This window comes from Saccopteryx leptura, chromosome 2, assembly GCF_036850995.1.
Source record: "Saccopteryx leptura isolate mSacLep1 chromosome 2, mSacLep1_pri_phased_curated, whole genome shotgun sequence".
Classification (NCBI taxonomy): Eukaryota; Metazoa; Chordata; class Mammalia; order Chiroptera; family Emballonuridae; genus Saccopteryx; species Saccopteryx leptura.
Genome location: NC_089504.1, coordinates 746,225 through 762,422, shown reverse-complemented (window position 1 = coordinate 762,422; position 16,198 = coordinate 746,225). Strand labels below are relative to the sequence as shown.

General features: G+C 59.0%; 3 protein-coding genes across 3 annotated transcripts; 2 read left to right on the top strand and 1 right to left on the bottom strand.

The window, feature by feature from the left end:
- Nucleotides 1-5,648: 5,648 nt before the first annotated feature.
- On the top strand, nucleotides 5,649-8,128 carry TUBB4B (tubulin beta 4B class IVb). Its single transcript, XM_066366586.1, has 4 exons — nucleotides 5,649-5,786; nucleotides 6,077-6,185; nucleotides 6,287-6,397; nucleotides 6,915-8,128. The coding sequence occupies exons 1-4, from the start codon at nucleotides 5,730-5,732 to the stop codon at nucleotides 7,973-7,975; spliced, it is 1,338 nt and encodes a 445-aa protein (XP_066222683.1). The 5' UTR covers nucleotides 5,649-5,729; the 3' UTR covers nucleotides 7,976-8,128.
- Nucleotides 8,121-11,147, bottom strand: CIMIP2A (ciliary microtubule inner protein 2A). The gene is made up of 7 exons (XM_066366585.1): nucleotides 11,092-11,147; nucleotides 9,854-10,068; nucleotides 9,514-9,776; nucleotides 9,295-9,421; nucleotides 8,976-9,070; nucleotides 8,548-8,665; nucleotides 8,121-8,209 (listed from the first exon to the last, which is right to left on the bottom strand). The coding sequence occupies exons 1-7, from the start codon at nucleotides 11,145-11,147 to the stop codon at nucleotides 8,121-8,123; spliced, it is 963 nt and encodes a 320-aa protein (XP_066222682.1).
- A 2,927-nt stretch (nucleotides 11,148-14,074) lies between these two features.
- STPG3 (sperm-tail PG-rich repeat containing 3) lies at nucleotides 14,075-15,481 on the top strand. The gene is made up of 6 exons (XM_066368467.1): nucleotides 14,075-14,183; nucleotides 14,292-14,449; nucleotides 14,505-14,655; nucleotides 14,767-14,855; nucleotides 14,940-15,231; nucleotides 15,351-15,481. Exons 1-6 carry the CDS (start codon nucleotides 14,075-14,077, stop codon nucleotides 15,479-15,481), a joined length of 930 nt encoding a protein of 309 aa, XP_066224564.1.
- The last annotated feature ends 717 nt before the right edge of the window (nucleotides 15,482-16,198 follow it).

The following is a 16,198-nucleotide window of genomic DNA, read 5'->3' as shown; positions in this document are numbered from 1 at the left end:
TCGAAGTCGAAATCTGGGGACCGGGGAGCCTGAACGCGGCTGGGTCCTTCCTGGTGGGTGCCGGGAGAGACGGCCGGTTCCCACGCCCGGACGCCCGGAGGATACGTGCGCGAGCAGCCCTTCCGCCGTCCAGCCCCACGGTGGTTGGTCGGCCTGGAGGGTGCCACGCGACTGAGGCTCAGCAAGTGTGTGTGTGTGGGGGGTGAGATAAGGGGTCGGGGGACCCCGAGGCGCCTCTTCTGCCCCTTCTCCCTTCTGCTATTTCTTCCTCTCTCCAGGCCGGGCAGGGAGCAGGGCTGGCGGGGGCGGCGGGAGAGCCGGCGCTTGGGTCCCCGGGCACCCTGGACTGCCTAGCGGGCTGCCAGGGTTGCTCAGCCCCGGAGACCTACCAGGAAGCTGGTGCTGCAGCTGCCCCAGGCGCCGCCCGCACCTGGAGCCCACGCGCGAGCCCCGCCTAGTCCCCGGGCTGCGTGCGAGGCGGCAGAGCCCTCCCGCCAGGTTGAGCGTGCAGTCCCACTCGTCTTGGGGTGGCACCTGCAGGCAAGGAGAGGGCTCCGGCCCTCTCAACCGGCCCCCCTGCCCCTCCCTGCCGTGGCGCTTTGGGTTTCCGCACAGGAAGGTTTGTCTGCGCCAGCCGGTAACCAGACACCAGGGCTGCTGCCCACAACCCCAGCCCAGCCCAGCCCGACCCTCCACGCCACCAACTAGAAAAGAAAGCTTCAGCGAATTCCGTCTCTCCCCCTGTCCTCATGCCCTGAGAGGGGCCAGAGAACAACACTGGGCAGGAGTCTGGTGTGCCATCTATTTCCAAAGTCAGCTGCGGCAGCGGGTCAGATGGACTGGGAGAGGTGGGAGTGGTCCGGAAGACGGAAGGGTAGCCCAGGGTCCATTGTTACTTACTGTCCAGTCTTCCGCTGTCCATCAGGTTCCCTCTGCCTCCCCCACCCCATGTCCCCAGGCCCTCTGTCCATTACCATCCCTGTGAACCCCAAGACGCCCCTTCCCCCTATCAGCTCCTAGGCCTCCGGAGCCAGGGTTCACCAAGGGAACTAACCTCTGTTCTGGGAGCCATGAAGGACCTGGTGGGAGCAAAACCCCTGGCCTCTGTTGACCACAGGCCATGGCACGTGTGGTATGCTGGGTCACCCCAGCTTGGGTTCCCCCCACTTATGTGACCCCGGACACTCGTTTGGGTCTGACATCAGCCTCATGGTCCCTGCAATGGAAGTTCCCTGGGGAGGGGCTAGTCTGGCCAGTTCCCTGGGGAGATTGGGAAGTCAGCAAGAGGGAAGAAAGTACCCCATGCACCTCTCCTTCCGGGGCGGGTGAGGCCGCCCACAAAGGCTGGCCACCAGGTCCTTTGAGGCCACAAATGACTGTCTGCCTGCTGCCCAGCTTAGAGGTAACACACCCTCCCACTGGGACCGTAGCCACTAGTAAACAAAGCCATCCTTGTGGATGTGTCTGCAACAGCTGCTGGCTGCAGCACGAGGGCCAGGAGCCCAGCACTCCCACGGCCCTGCTTGGGCTTCCCTGTGCCCTCTCAGCTGCCTCCCACCTGGCCACAGACCACCGCTGACCCACTGCTCCACACTGTGGCAGGAACACCCTGGGCTGAGGGGAGGGACCTGCAGGGCCTCTCCCGCCCAACTCTGTGCAGCAGCAGCAGCCATAGTCTTGAGGCCTAAGACCCACAGAGAGGGTCCCGCTGTCTTCTTGCCGGCCAGTGTCCACCACTGCCGGGGCAGTGGGAGGGGCAAGGTAGACACAGGGATCTCGAGGGCTCCCAGTTAGGTGAGCGACTCAACCTCTGTTTTGCTCCGCTAAAGTGGGGGTGCCGTGCTGAACGGCCAGCCCTTTTGGGCACTGGTCTCAGGAAGCAGGGGCCTTTTCCAGTGGGGGGTCTTGGGCTACACAGCCTGGGTGGGAGAGAGGGCTTTGACAAACATCTCAAATGGCAACATTGGCAGGGCTTTGCATGGCTCACTGGGGGGGGGGGGAGGTCCAAGCTTCTCCCTTTTCCAGTGATTTGTGACAACTTTCCTATGAGGCTCAATGGCCTCCCTGCTGCAGTGCCAGGGCCTGGCCACGGCTGCTTGGGCAGCTAAGCTAGCTACTCTGTAGGACACTGTGAGGACCCCGCATACCCCACCTGCCATGGCCTCTGGTCAACAGAGGCCGGGCCCTCCTTCTTCGCCGTTTTGTGGGGGACAGGGCTGGTGGTACCCAAGGCCCTGCTGGGCCTGACCTGCACTTGGACTGCGGACCACTCTCCAGGGCGTACAAAGGCTCACCTGTATCCAGTGTGCTGTTTGACCCAACAGCTTACCCACAGAGGCAGCTGCTGCGATGACATGCTGTAATAATGCCCCAGGATGCTGCAGTACCCTGCCTGGTACTGTAGATCACAGGCCAAGAGAACTCATTCCCTCCAGAAAGAGGAGAACAAGGTATTGCCTGCCACACCCTCACTTTGAGAGACAAAGGGGGGTAAGAAGTGTCCCAAGAAAACCAGAATCAAGAAAAGTCCAAAAAAAAAAAAAAAAGAAAAGTCCAGTGCCTGACCAGGTGGTGGTGCAGTGGATGGAGCGTCGGACTGGGATGCGAAGGACCCAGGTTCAAGACCCCGAGGTCGCCAGCTTAAGCGTGGGCTCATCTGGTGTGAGCAAAGCTCACCAGCTTGGACTCAAGGTCACTGGCTCGAGCAAGGGGTTTCTGGGTCTGCTGTAGCCCCAGTCAAGGCACATATGAGAGAGCAATCAGTGAACAACTAGCAACGGAAAGCTGATGATTGATGCTTCTCATCTCTCTCTGTTCCTGTCTGTCTGTCCCTATCTATCCCTCTCTGTCTCTTAAAAAAAAAAAAGAAAAGTCCAGTGGCCAGGGCCAGGAAGACTATCCAGTACAGACCCCAGGTTGTGACCTATCTGTAAAGCCAGTAGCTGCGGCCACCATCACAGCCGCCTGGCCCATGCAGGTTCACATTTGATTCAGACAGACGGTAATGAAACAATGGAGCCAAGAACTGGTGGGCCATTAGCTTTAATCCTAGCTCGCATCTGGTGGGCGAGAAATACACACAGTGGGAAAACACTTCCCTTTCCATTCAGGGATCCCAAAGCCACTGACTTATCCGAGTTTCCGAGATCAAAGGTTTCTACCTCACCAGCCTTATTCACCTCTGTTCCCCATCTCCTTCTCTCTGCACAAACTGGCTTCTCCTTCAGCACTCCGCCATCTTGGCTGCTTCTCCTCTCCTCCATGTGGCCTTTCTCTGCTCTCCTTTTATAGTGTAGAAATCAAAACCCTTAATAAGGAAGTCTCTGATACAAAGTCACTTATCTGAGGCATAATGGGATTCCTCATAAGAGTGTACCACCCCACATCATGCAACAGTCAAGGGTGTGGGGAAAAGCTTAGTCTTAAAACTAAGCCTTAAGCTACAACAACCCTGCCTGCTTACAGCCTGTCCCCCACACCCAATGCTAACTATAAGCGAGCAAACATATATATCATATTTACAAACTTATCTGACCAACAGTATACTTTATAAAATGTTACAAAATTTTATAATGCAAGCGTACTGTTGGTTAAGGCAATATATTCAAGGTGCAATCACTCCTTCATAAGTTTCGCCCCCACCCCTCATCACCCCCAAACATAGCCCAGACATGGTGATCCATGGCTGTGTTGCCAACGAAAACAGTGCCAGAATGTTACCCATGATTGGAATCAGACCAGACCTTGTTCAGCAACCTTGAGTTCTGGCTAAGAATGAATTCAAAGTCAAGAGTTAAACTATAGGCCTGACCTGTGGTGGTGCAGTGGATAAAGTGTCAACCTGGAAACACTGAGGTTGCCAGTTCAAAACCCTGGCTTGCCTGGTCAAGGCACATATAGGAGTTGATGCTTCCTGCTCCTCCCCCTTCTCTCTCTCTCTCTCTCTCTCTCTCTCTCTCTCTCCCTCTCCCTCCCTCCTCTCTAAAATGAATAAATAAAACAAATTTTGAAAAGAAAATAAAAAAGAGTTGAACTATAGGAGAAAAGGAAGAAAAGAGGGAAGGGAGGGAGGGAACGAAGAAAGGAAGAAAGAAAGTCAGAGGTAGAAGAAGTGGACTGTAGAACAAATGGCCCAAGAAGCAAGTTACAGAGGCAAACGCAAGGCCCGTTGGAGCTTGGGAGAGAGGCAAGGAAAACGCCTGGGGGAAGGGTGTGGGGTAAAGGCGTGGTAGGCACAGTAGGCGTGCTCCTGCTCAAGAGGCAGCCACACTTGAGGGTTTTTATCTGGAGGTCCCAACGGAGGATCTCAATAGAATATTCATCAGCTTTCCAAGAGAGTCCTTTCAGGGGTCATTAGTCAGTGTAGCAGGTCCTGGTTGTCAGCCATAGCTCCCGGTGTCGGCCATGGCATCGTTTGTCTGGTTTTGCTGCTTTCCTGGGCCTGGAGCTGAAACACACCCGAGGCTCAGATGTATTGAATCTCATTTTCCTGGGGGGCTGCTTATTCTCTGACCCCCTTGTTTGTTCCCCCCTCGAAGGGGGTCTAACCCGCACGACTAGCAACATGCTAGGGAGGATAAGTTACCCTGGGGGAGAGGTCCTTGTTTTCCCAGTTTGGCACGTTGCTAGGCACCCCGGGCTTTCCTCCCAGCAGGCGTTCCGTACCTGGCCTCGGCTCGGCTCAGGTCTAACTGCCGACCACAGTTGAGGCAACAGGGCCAGGAGCCTGCAGATGGGGGCCGCCCACACCAAGGGAGGTCTGGGCACCGCCCTTGTCTCCATGGCGCTGGCAGCGCTGGGGCCCAGGCACCAAGGCGACGGGAGCCGGGCCGGCGCCGTCTCCACAACAAGCTCAAGGCTGCAGGACCCGGCGGGCCCCCCTTCCCGAGCTCCCGCCCAGGTGCAGTGGCCCACGCGCTTCCTCACCTGACCGCCACCCCCACGGGCGCGCGGAACCCAGGAGGGGGGCGCCCTGAGCTCAAGACCTCTACGTATGGTTGTGGGGGAGGGTCTATACTCCACACATACGCCCGACCCGGAGCCGCGGACCCTAGGCCTCCAAGCCCTTGTGAGTCTCTGCGAATGGCCTCGCGCCCCTCCTCTGTTCCGAGACCCCGCAGGGTGGCCACGGCCACGCGCGCCCGCCCCCGTTTCGCGACGAGCCAAGGCAGCGGCCTCTCCTATAAAGGCGCTCGCCCACCGGGACTGCGGGGACGCGGGCACGCTTGCTCGCAGCGGCACCCACCCTCAGCCTCGCGGGCCCGAGGCCCCACGCTCCCCGCAGCCCCCGCGAGCGCGCGCGCGCGCGCCCGAGGCACTGCGGCGGTTACCAGGACGCTGGCCCCGCGCAGCCAATAGCGCCAGCCTGTCGGCGTGCTTTTCGGGGCCAGCCAATGAGGGGACAAATCAATCATTTGAAACGCCCAATGGACAGAGCATCGCCGCGCGAGGTGGGGGGAACTTTGATAGGGAGAGAGGAGGCCGCCGCTGGCCAATACACAGCGAGCGAAGTTGGGAAGGCGGGTCTTAAGCGGCTCGATTGACGAACTGGCAGCCAATCAAACGAGGCCCCATTGCCAGCCTCGGTCTGACTGCCCAGTAGGAGGCTGGCGGAGGCGGGCGCGATGGCTTTATAAGCGTTGGCGAAGCGTCGGTTGTACCATTCTGCGCGCCCGCTCCTCGGCTCTCGCTCTCATTTCTCCTCCCGTGCCGCCGCCGCCGCCGCCGCCATGAGGGAGATCGTGCACCTGCAGGCCGGCCAGTGCGGCAACCAGATCGGCGCTAAGGTGCGTAGTTGGGGGCCGGGAGCCCAGCGCGGGCGGGGCGTGCCGGATAGGCAGGCGGACAGGGAAGATGGCGGCGAGCCGGCGGGCGGCGCCCCCGCATTGCGGGCCCCGAGCGAGACCCCGGGCCGGGATTCGGGCGAGGGCGTCGGCGCGGGGCCTCCGGGGACCGGACCGGCAGCGGCGGGGGATCAGGGGGAGGGGAGAGCCGCGCCCGTCCGGGGCGGGGCCGGCTCCGGGCACCGCCGGCCGGCGTGACTCAGCCCGGCCCGCCCGCCCGCGTCTCTCTGCAGTTCTGGGAGGTGATAAGCGATGAGCATGGCATCGACCCGACGGGCACTTACCACGGAGACAGTGACCTGCAGCTGGAGCGGATCAATGTGTACTATAACGAGGCCACTGGTGAGACCTGGCGCCCCTTGAGCCCACCTCTGCTGCCGCTCCGCTCGGCGGCCGGCCCCTCCGCTAACGCCTTTCCTGCCCTGCTCCCCACCCCCACCCAGGTGGCAAGTACGTGCCCCGCGCCGTGCTCGTGGACCTGGAGCCGGGCACCATGGATTCCGTGCGCTCGGGACCCTTCGGGCAGATCTTCAGGCCTGACAACTTCGTCTTTGGTGAGCCGCGGAGGGGGGCTGGGTGGCGCCCTGGGAGCCAGGACGACTCAAAGGTCAAGGGGTGTCCAAGGTCACCACTACCTTCCGAACGGCCGAGTGGAGGACCTGTGAGCCGCACTGCACCCCGCGGAGAAGCGGGCCCCCAGCTGCACGCCCTCCTCCCCCTGTGCGTCACTCAATCCCTCTTCGGAAGCAGCTTTGGGTGGAAGGCCCAGCTGTCCGATCTGAGAAGGAGCGCGATGTAATCTCCCTGCAGTGAAGGCAGTGGCGGCTCATCTGTCCTTCGGAGTTGACAGGGAGGGCAGTGGGAGGGGCTGGCTTATTGTTAAGCCGTGGCAGCCCGACCCCAGCTTAATTTTTAATTAGGCAGGTTGTTGCCTTATTTGGGGTTCATCTGCTTTATACCTGCAGAGTGAGCTTTCAGTGTCACCCTGTACCATATTACCTTGCCTTGTTGACTCCCTGGTCATTGGAGACATTTGTTTGGCCAAGGAGTTACTAGCTGCTCTCTTTGCAGGTCAGAGTGGTGCTGGGAACAACTGGGCCAAGGGACACTACACAGAAGGCGCGGAGCTGGTGGACTCGGTGCTGGATGTCGTGAGGAAGGAGGCGGAGAGCTGTGACTGCCTGCAGGGCTTCCAGCTGACCCACTCCCTGGGCGGGGGGACTGGGTCTGGGATGGGTACCCTCCTCATCAGCAAGATCAGGGAGGAGTACCCGGACAGAATCATGAACACCTTCAGTGTGGTGCCCTCGCCCAAGGTTTCGGACACTGTGGTGGAGCCCTACAATGCCACCCTCTCAGTCCACCAGCTGGTAGAGAACACAGACGAAACCTATTGCATTGATAACGAGGCTCTCTATGACATCTGCTTCAGAACCCTGAAGCTCACCACACCTACCTACGGTGACCTGAACCACCTGGTGTCAGCCACCATGAGTGGGGTCACCACCTGCCTGCGCTTTCCTGGTCAGCTCAATGCTGACCTGCGCAAGCTGGCCGTCAACATGGTGCCCTTCCCACGCCTGCACTTCTTCATGCCCGGCTTCGCTCCCCTCACCAGCCGGGGCAGCCAGCAGTACCGGGCCCTGACGGTTCCCGAGCTCACCCAGCAGATGTTTGATGCCAAGAACATGATGGCTGCCTGTGACCCCCGCCACGGCCGCTACCTGACCGTGGCTGCTGTTTTCAGGGGCCGCATGTCCATGAAGGAGGTGGATGAGCAGATGCTTAATGTCCAGAACAAGAACAGCAGCTATTTTGTGGAGTGGATCCCCAACAACGTAAAAACAGCTGTCTGTGACATTCCACCCCGGGGGCTAAAAATGTCTGCCACCTTCATCGGCAACAGCACGGCCATCCAGGAGCTGTTCAAGCGCATCTCGGAGCAGTTCACAGCCATGTTCCGGCGCAAGGCCTTCCTGCACTGGTACACAGGCGAGGGCATGGACGAGATGGAGTTCACCGAGGCCGAGAGCAACATGAACGACCTGGTGTCCGAGTACCAGCAGTACCAGGATGCCACGGCCGAGGAGGAGGGCGAGTTTGAGGAGGAGGCCGAGGAGGAGGTGGCCTAGAGCTGTCTGGTACCAGGAAAGCGTGGAGTCGTGAGAACTCTTTATTCACTCACACCTGTTCTCTGATAGCCCTGTCGCACTGTGTACCTGTTCTTCCTGTCTTGACATCACATGCTGTACAGATGCCACCCCATTAAAAGCATTTTCATAGTGTCTGGTTTCTCCTCTCCAGTTCCTTCTGGTAGGCCTTGCGGGTGCTGTTGCCAAATGTCAGCGCAAAGTGGTTTTGCCTGGCTGTAAAAGGCAACCAAACAGCTGACTTGTGCTTGTCACGGGCTAGTGGCTGCTGGTGGGTTGGGGCAGTCATGTCAGCACAGGCTTTTGGGTTTCCTTGCTGCCTGGGGACTGGCCTCCGGAAGGCAGGCCTAGCCTGTCCACCCTGAACGTCCAGAGGACCAGTGCTGTCTGGAGGCAGCTCGTCTTGGACTAAGTACAAGAGGTCCTCAGTCCCTTCCACATTAAGGAAGAGGGGATGTTGTGTCAGGGCCCCAGGGACATAACCCTTGCCCTGTGCCTGTGGAACAGCATAAGGGGCCCCAGCCATCTGACCCCACGGTGATCAGTGCACTTACATGGTATGAATCCCATGTAGAAGGGTATCAGGCCCTGGCTGTTGTAGATGGTGGTATTGGGCCAGTGTGTTCGGGGCAGCCTCTCACCCGGGGCACAGAAGGGGTTTCCAAACAGGAACTGGGAAAAGACAGGTGTGGCTGCCATGTGCTCCCTCCACCAGGCAGCAAATTGTCCTGGGTGGGGCAGTGCTGGTGCTGAATGGTTAATGCCCAGGGGTCTTGTCTTTCCCTCCCCACAAGGCTCGAGTGCAGGAAGCCTAGATAGAGCTGGACCAAAGGGCAAAGACTGGCACCTGACCCTGGGGTGAAGGGGTGGGGGGTGTCTCCTTGGAAGAGGGTTAGGCAGAGCCTTTCTAGGGAAGCTGGCTGAGGACTGCCTGCTCAGAGGCCTGGCGGTGGGAGTGCCTCCAGGTTGGATGTCCGCGTACCTGGTTTTTGTCAAACTGATCCATAGCCTGTGTGACCCCATCGCGGTAGTTCATGCCCATCACCCACGCAAACTGGGGGATGAAGCCAGCATACCCTGGGGGAGGAAGAGGTCAGGGTGCCACCCCAGGTCTCCACCACCCGCCTGCTCCCAGCGGGGTCACAGTCTTCCCAGGCTCCTTTCATTCCCTAAACATTGGCAAGGGCTCTGGGAAGGGAAGGGCCTGTGGGCACCCCTCCTCACCTGTTCTCACCCTCGTCCTGCCTTGGCCCCTGGGGCCTTGGCAGGGTGGCTGTCCCTCTCCCAACCCAGGCACCCACCTGAGATGGCCTTGCGTTGAATCAGGTTGGGGTGATCCAGCTGGGGTAGCCTGTGGAACCTGCCTACATCTAACGTCTCCTGCTGGTGGGCTGGGGGTGGGTATTCGTCCCTCCTGCAGTGGTACAACTAGGACAGGAAAGGAGGGAGCAGGTGACTACCCCAGCCCCAGATCTGAGTCCCGCGTGGGGACGGCTGGTCCCAGCGTGTCTCCCAATTACCTGGTACGGCTCAGGGGCCTCATGAGCAGCAGTGGGGGTTTTCCAGCCCTCCTCCCCATACGCCAGCCGCAAGCCTGGGTGTCCGAGGCCCCTGGAGTCCCCCTTCCTGCCTGGTGGGCACGGGGGATACGGGGGGTAGGGCATGATGCCAGCAGGCCGCAGGGTCTGCTTGGATACATTCTCTACCCCTGACGGCCCTTCAGCGTCCAGGTCCTGGGGTGGTAACCGGCCCAGGTTCTCAAAGTTCTTGTAGGGCTTCAGACCTGTACGGACAGGGCAGCTGTGAACGACTGGGCAGCAGGGAGGGGCAGGGCCGGTAAGCAGTGGGACCCCAGCTCACCAGTGCAGTGGGGGATGTAGGGTTCTGCCAGCTCACGGCAGGGGACTGGAGGCGGCTTGGACTTGCTGAAGTCCTCAATAAACTTGGGCTTGGATACCGGGGACAGCACGGAGCATGGGCTCTTCTGCACGCTGGGGTCTGTGAGCAGCTGTGCTGTGGTGCGCCCATAGGTGTTCCCCACCTGGTAGCGCAGCTGTGGGTAAAAGCCAGCATAGCTGCAGAGGGAGGAAGAGGAGGTGGGGTCAGTGGGCCAGGACAGGACCCATCCTGCCAGGCCCGGGCCAGGTACCCAACCTCGGAACAGAGGATGCAAGGACACCTGGCTCTGGACCTCTGGAGGCTCGAGTGGGTAGCATATGCCAAGCACTGGCCCTGCGTCGTCACCACCACCATCAGATAACCAACCCCCTCCCCTTCCCTGGTACCTAGTCGTCCAACAGCAGCAAGTGGCTTAAAGATGACCGAACAGAGAACTACCTGGAAGCATTTACAGGGATGGTGACAGGGTCTGGGCCCAGGCACAGGGAGGTCCATTGTATACCAGGTGGTACCCCTGGGAAGGTTTGGCAGGGATCCGCCCAAACTTTTGCCACCCAGGAAGATAGTAGCCAGTGAATGGGACCAGAATTTGGGAGGCAGGCGAGAGGGCTGCTGGTTGAAGTGACGGCTGAGCTGAGTGGCACTTAGCCATGGGGACAGTGGCGTGGGCTTTGTCGTGAAGCTCTTGGAGGTGGTGGAGGTCCGGAGCCCTCTTCTTAAGTCTCTCCTGTCCCACTATTTCCTCCAGAACCACTGTGAAGTTCGGTCTGGTTCCCTGCCCACCGTCCCACTTGCTCACATGGCTCTACATGTGTGTGTAGCTCTGCACACACCCTCTGTGGATCTCACTTGGGGGGTGGGGCTGCCTCGTGAGGCAGCCTGGCATGGATGACGATCAGTTTCCTTGATGCTTATCTCACCTTTAGTGCGTGGAACACTATGGAGTGAGCGTCTGGCACGTTTTCTGCCGGCCTTCGCCAGCTGCTACGACTACCCCTGGTTTTCGGCTCCTGACGTGCTGCCCACCTGGCATGGTCCTCGGCGCCACCAGCAGGGAGGGTCGGTCCGGACCCCTGAGTCCTCCTGCCCCTTCAGCCTTTCGGCCTCACCCCCCTCCCTGGAGACCAGCTCTGGGCGTCCCTTCACCAGTGGCCCGAGCCCGCTGCCTCAGCCTCTCCCTGCGGGAGTCCTGTGCTTACCCAGGCACATAGTGAGGTTCCGGCGTGAAGAGGGTCTGTTTCTGAGTAGCTGTCATCTTGCCTCACAACTCCACCTTCACTGTGCAGCCCCTTCCTCCTGTCCAGCTCCCTTCCCTGGGAGGAGTCCCTGTTACCTGGCAACCATTGTGAAGAGGCCCCACTGCCAGCCAAGACCTGGGCCAGGCCCCTCCTTAACCCTGTGAGCGCTCCCAATTTACAGGCGGGACACCAAGGCCCAGACAGGCAACAGGCTGGGGGGTGTGATGCTGAGGACCTCAGGGTTCAGAAAACTGGGATTGTTGCTGCAGCTGAGGCCCAAGTCAGCCCTGTCAGGGAGTGGGGTCCAGGATGAACCCCAGGCAGCCAGCAGCCCCCAGGCAGAGGCTAAGGGAATCAGTCCCTCACATAACCTAAGCCTGCTCTTCAGACAAAAGGCTTGGAAGCAGGCCTGACCAGGCGGTGGCGCAGTGGATAGAGCGTGGGACTGGAGGACCGAGGTTGGAAACCCCGAGGTTGCCAGCTTGAGCGCGGGTTCATCTGGTTTGAGCAAAGCTCACCAGCTTGAGCCCAAGGTCGCTGACTTGAGCAAGGGGTCACTTGGTCTGCTGTAGCCCCCCGCCCTGGGTCAAGGCATATATGAGAAAGCAATTAATGAACAACTAAGGAGCCACAACAAAAAATTGATGCTTCTCATCTCTCTCCCTTTCTGTCTGTCTCTCGCTAAAAAAAAAGAAAAGAAAAAAGGCCTGGAAGCTTCAGAGACACGGTGACAACCCTCCACAGTGAGGTTGAAAGGTCTCTGCCCTGAGCTGGGCGCTATTTTACATTTTAAACAAATTCTGATTCTTACTTTCTTTTTGTAAGGAAAGACTTGAACCATACAAAATATCATAAAGAAAAAGATGAGCAGGTTTACCTGACCAACGGTGGTGCAGTGGATAGCACATCTACCTGGAACGCTGGGGACCCAAGTTTGAAACCCAGAGGTCACCAGCTTGAGCATGGGATCATAGACATGATCCCATGGTCACTGGCTTGAGCCCAGGGGTCACTGGCTTGAAACCCAAGGTTGCTAGCTTGAGCCAGGTGAGTCACTGACTCATCTGGAGCACCCGCTCAAGGCACATGTGAGAAATCAATCAATGAACAACTAAAGTGCCGCAACCACAATTTGATGCTTCTCATCTCTCTCTCTTCCTGTCTCTCTGTCTCTCGCTAAAAAAAAAAAAGATTAGCAGGTTCAAGTACATGCCAAAAAAAACAGCATAAACAATGCTAAAAGGTAGACTACAAACTGGGGGAAAAGTATGCAACAAGTACTATGAACAGATAGGCTAGCAGTATGTGTGTGTGTGTGTATGTGTGTGTGTGTGTAACCTTACATGACAAAAGTATGAGAAATTACCACCCCACTGGAAGAGTGCATTCAAAATGTGAACATCTTAAGAAAAAAAAAAAATGTGACCAATAAACGTGGACAGAAGGTTGAATTCCATCAAATCAATGCTGATGATGGTAGTTTCTGATGCTCACTGCTGGCAGGGTGATGGTGAGAATTATCTTTACTTTGGTGCAGGCTAACTGGAAAGCAATCTAGGTAAACAGATCAAGTCCATACAAGAAATGACACACTTCGACCCATTGCTTCCACTCTTAGGAATCTCTCCTAAGGAAATGGTAGACATTTAACTGAAGACATATGTGCAGTGTCATCCATCGTGGCCGTATTTGTTAAGAGAGAAATCAGAGCTAGCCTAGATGTCCAACAATAAGAGCTCTGTTCACAAAACCGTGCCTGTGGCTGCTATCGACTCTGCCCTCAGAGAATACTGTACAGCACAGGAGGCCCCGAGCACTGGCTGCGAGCCCCTCACCCTGATAAAACCAGTGTTTCCTCAAACGAGTCTCTGTTCATCTGGCGTGCCTCCCGAGGCCAGGCAGGGTCAGTGCTGGATGGGAGGGATCCGGACAGGAAGAGACACGGTCAGGGTGGGCAGGGCTTAGAGGGTGAGATGTTCTGGACTGGGCCCTGCCAGTGGGTTAGGCCAAGGTCAGGGCTGGAGCTGGCAAGCTGGTCAACATCAGAGGGCACTTTGAGGGCCCTGGTGCCCAGACAGGCTCACACTCCGCTGGGCTATTCTTTCGTACTTCAGCCTGGGCAGCCTCAGCCATCTGTGATACCTTCTGGCCTCTGTGCCCCCAAGTAGAATGCAGGCTCCCGCACCTCAGCCCTGACAGGGCCACCAGGCACTTCACGGCCGGGGCTGACCCAGGGTCAGCCCAGTCCACTCTGACCCATCCGACCTTGCTTTGCTTTGCTTTTTTTAAACTATTTTTTTCATTTTTATTTTATTTATTCATTTTTAGAGAGGAGAGAGAGAGAAGGGGGGAGGAGCTGGAAGCATCAACTCCCATATGTGCCTTGACCAGGCAAGCCCAGGGTTTCGAACTGGCCACCTCAGCATTTCCAGGTCGACGCTTTATCCACTGCGCCACCACAGGTCAGGCCTTGCTTTGCTTTTTGAAGGAATAGATTTCCTGCAAGGGTTCCTCCTCTTCCAGGGAGCCTCCCGGGACCCTCCATCCTACCCTAATGCTACCCAGGTGGCCCTGCACAGCTGGGCATGGCCTAGTACCCGCTCCCTTTTCTACCTTCTGCCAAGTGTAAGTCTCCCAGAAGCCCTGATAGAGTAACCCCCAAAGTCCAGAAAAGGAAGGGGGACAGGAGGCTAAGCCAGGAGTCACCCAGGCAGGGTAGGGGTCCTCCTGACATAGGTGACCCAGGGTGACCCACCTGGTAGGTCAAGGGAGGGGCCTCCAGGGATCCTACTCCACAGACTCTCCAGGGCTGAACAATGCTCTCACCCCCCCCCCCACCTCCCGGAATTCCCGGCAACAAAGGGGGCGGGGGCGGAGCATGACGGGCCAGTGAGATCACAGAGCCTCAAGGTGGCCATGTGGAAGGCAGCCAAAGACCCTGACAATGAATTTTGACCAGAAGGCTGTGAAATTCCTGGCAAACTTTTACATCAATGGAGGCCAACACTGGACCCATGGTCCCCTGGGGCCACAATCATTAGTGCCAGCCCAGTAACTTTTAGGGCAAGGGGTGGGGGCGGGAGCAGCTCGATGGGGCAGCCAGCAGTCTGGGTGGACGGAGGCTGCCCTCTCTTTCAGGCTCAAGGCTGCTGTCCCGTCAGGCCCAGGTTCCGGGGCCGCCTGGCAGGAGACGTGTTCCCCAGCATCGCAGGAGTTCCCGGCGGGCCTCAGGATGTACATTGACCCCCTCCGGGAGTGCCCGCCGATCTGTACCCAGATCCTGAAGGAGCTGCGTAAATGGAGGGGCTTCTCCAGTCTGGTCCGGAGAGGCGGGCAGGGGCGGGAGGGGCCTGCAGTGAGGACCCAGGTCCCAGGGCTGTTTCCTAACAGGGCAGGAGCGACGCCCCCCAATCGCGACCAACCTGGACAACCCAGGCCCCACCCGGTACCAGGTGCCCGATGCTTCGGTGCGTGAATCCACCCCGCACCCTCACTTCAGCATTGGTCGCAAGCACCCGACCATCGGTGCGTGCTCCTCCCCCGCGCAACCGCAACGGCCGCCCCCAGCCCTAAAAATGGGGCCTCGCCCCCGCCCCCCCGGCCTGCCCTCCCCCAACGACACTGTCCCCACTGCAGACGGCGGTGGCCGCAGGGCGTGGCAGACTCTGTGGTTCCAGAGCGAAAGCCCCTTCACGCAGAAAGTCGACTTCAGTCGGGAGCTCAAGGTGGAGAGCGGGGCCGGGAGGTCCTGCGGGGCCGGGGGTGGGGGTGGGGGGCGTCGGGCGGACTTCAGCATCCCTTCCCCATAGTGGCCATCGCCCGCCGACTACTCTCCACTTGGCGGCCCTTCCGTCCCGGCTTTCAGCTTTGGGTGCCGCCGCTCCGCTTCCGAAGCAGCCGAGGCGCGCGTGCGTCCGGGGCTGCCGCAGGCCTGGGGTGCAGGTCCTTGTGCCCAGCCCACGTTGCAGGCCCCGGGTGAGAAGCGCCCCAGCCCCAGCACCTACGACACCCTTCCCGGGGACCGCCTGAAGAGCCGGCGCCTGCCTGCCTTCTCCTTCTCCATGAGCCGCTCGCCCGCGCTTGCCTCCTGGGTCAAATCCTGTAAGGAAGGTAGCCTCGGAAAGGGGAGGCCCCGGCTGCGCAGACACCCGCGGAAGGTGAGGGCTGCGCAGCGGCTGACGTCATAGCCTGCATGGGGCTCCCACCTTGTCTGTCTGCAGCCCACACCCCCGGCCCAGCCGCCTACTACGTGGAGGATTGCTATAACTCGCGCTTCCCCTCGGTGCCCGGCGTGGTTATGGGCGTGAGAAGACCCAAGCGTCATGACACAGGCCCCTTCTGTGCGCTTTAGAGCCCGCTGGACTGAGCCACATGGACCCTGCTCCACCCCAGGGGGCCTTCGCAGTCCTCCCTGTGGAACTCGGTGCCCTCAGTCTGGCATTCTAGCCCTCTGGGCACCCTAATACACCCTCCTAGCAGGCTAACACTTCTGTGAGCTGTGGACAAGGTGGGCCCACCCCAAAGCCCCCACCTGCCCACCTCCACTGCATAGATTGTGTCGGTTCTTCTGAACTCTGCCACCCTCATCCAGTGAGACGTCTGTCTTGCAGATGTGTCTTGCCCTGGCTGGGGTCTCCCTTTGTTTCCCCTTATATGCTCTCTTCTCTGGGATGGGTGGGGGGCAATCTGAGACTTTCTGGCCTACCTCAATATGGAAGGGGTCCTTCTGGGCAGTGCAGGTAACCCCATCCAGAGGACCAGGCTAACTGCCCATCTACCAAAGAACCAGGCTGCTGAGCTGAAGAGCTGACTTTGGGGGCAGAAGTGGGGGTCAGACTCCCCGAACTGCCATCTTGAGGTGAGGTCAGCCTGCCCAGCCCCTGGGGAGGGCCCAGAGGACCAGCTCGTCAGAGCCTGTCCCAATTTCCCCCAGCCCCTGTCCAGATATCCTGTGAACTCACCCAGGGCTGTGCAGGCTGAGCCACAGCCACTAGACTCCCTGGGTGTTCCATGTTAGGGCCCTGCCCTGTTTGCAGAAACCTGGATGTTGGACTATAAGCCTGCTTTT

Excerpts from the sequence above, each read along its gene's own strand:
- CIMIP2A (XM_066366585.1), bottom strand. The coding sequence starts at position 11,147 with ATGACAGCTACTCAGAAACAGACCCTCTTCACGCCGGAACCTCACTAT. Across the intron at positions 9,777-9,853 it reads CTACATCCCCCACTGCACTG|GTCTGAAGCCCTACAAGAAC; the intron begins GTGAGCTGGGGT and ends CTGTCCGTACAG. Across the intron at positions 9,071-9,294 it reads TCAACGCAAGGCCATCTCAG|GGTATGCTGGCTTCATCCCC; the intron begins GTGGGTGCCTGG and ends TTCCTCCCCCAG.
- STPG3 (XM_066368467.1), top strand. The coding sequence starts at position 14,075 with ATGAATTTTGACCAGAAGGCTGTGAAATTCCTGGCAAACTTTTACATC. Across the intron at positions 14,656-14,766 it reads TCGCAAGCACCCGACCATCG|ACGGCGGTGGCCGCAGGGCG; the intron begins GTGCGTGCTCCT and ends TCCCCACTGCAG. Across the intron at positions 15,232-15,350 it reads TGCCTCCTGGGTCAAATCCT|CCCACACCCCCGGCCCAGCC; the intron begins GTAAGGAAGGTA and ends GTCTGTCTGCAG.
- TUBB4B (XM_066366586.1), top strand. The coding sequence starts at position 5,730 with ATGAGGGAGATCGTGCACCTGCAGGCCGGCCAGTGCGGCAACCAGATC. Across the intron at positions 5,787-6,076 it reads GCAACCAGATCGGCGCTAAG|TTCTGGGAGGTGATAAGCGA; the intron begins GTGCGTAGTTGG and ends GTCTCTCTGCAG. Across the intron at positions 6,186-6,286 it reads GTACTATAACGAGGCCACTG|GTGGCAAGTACGTGCCCCGC; the intron begins GTGAGACCTGGC and ends ACCCCCACCCAG.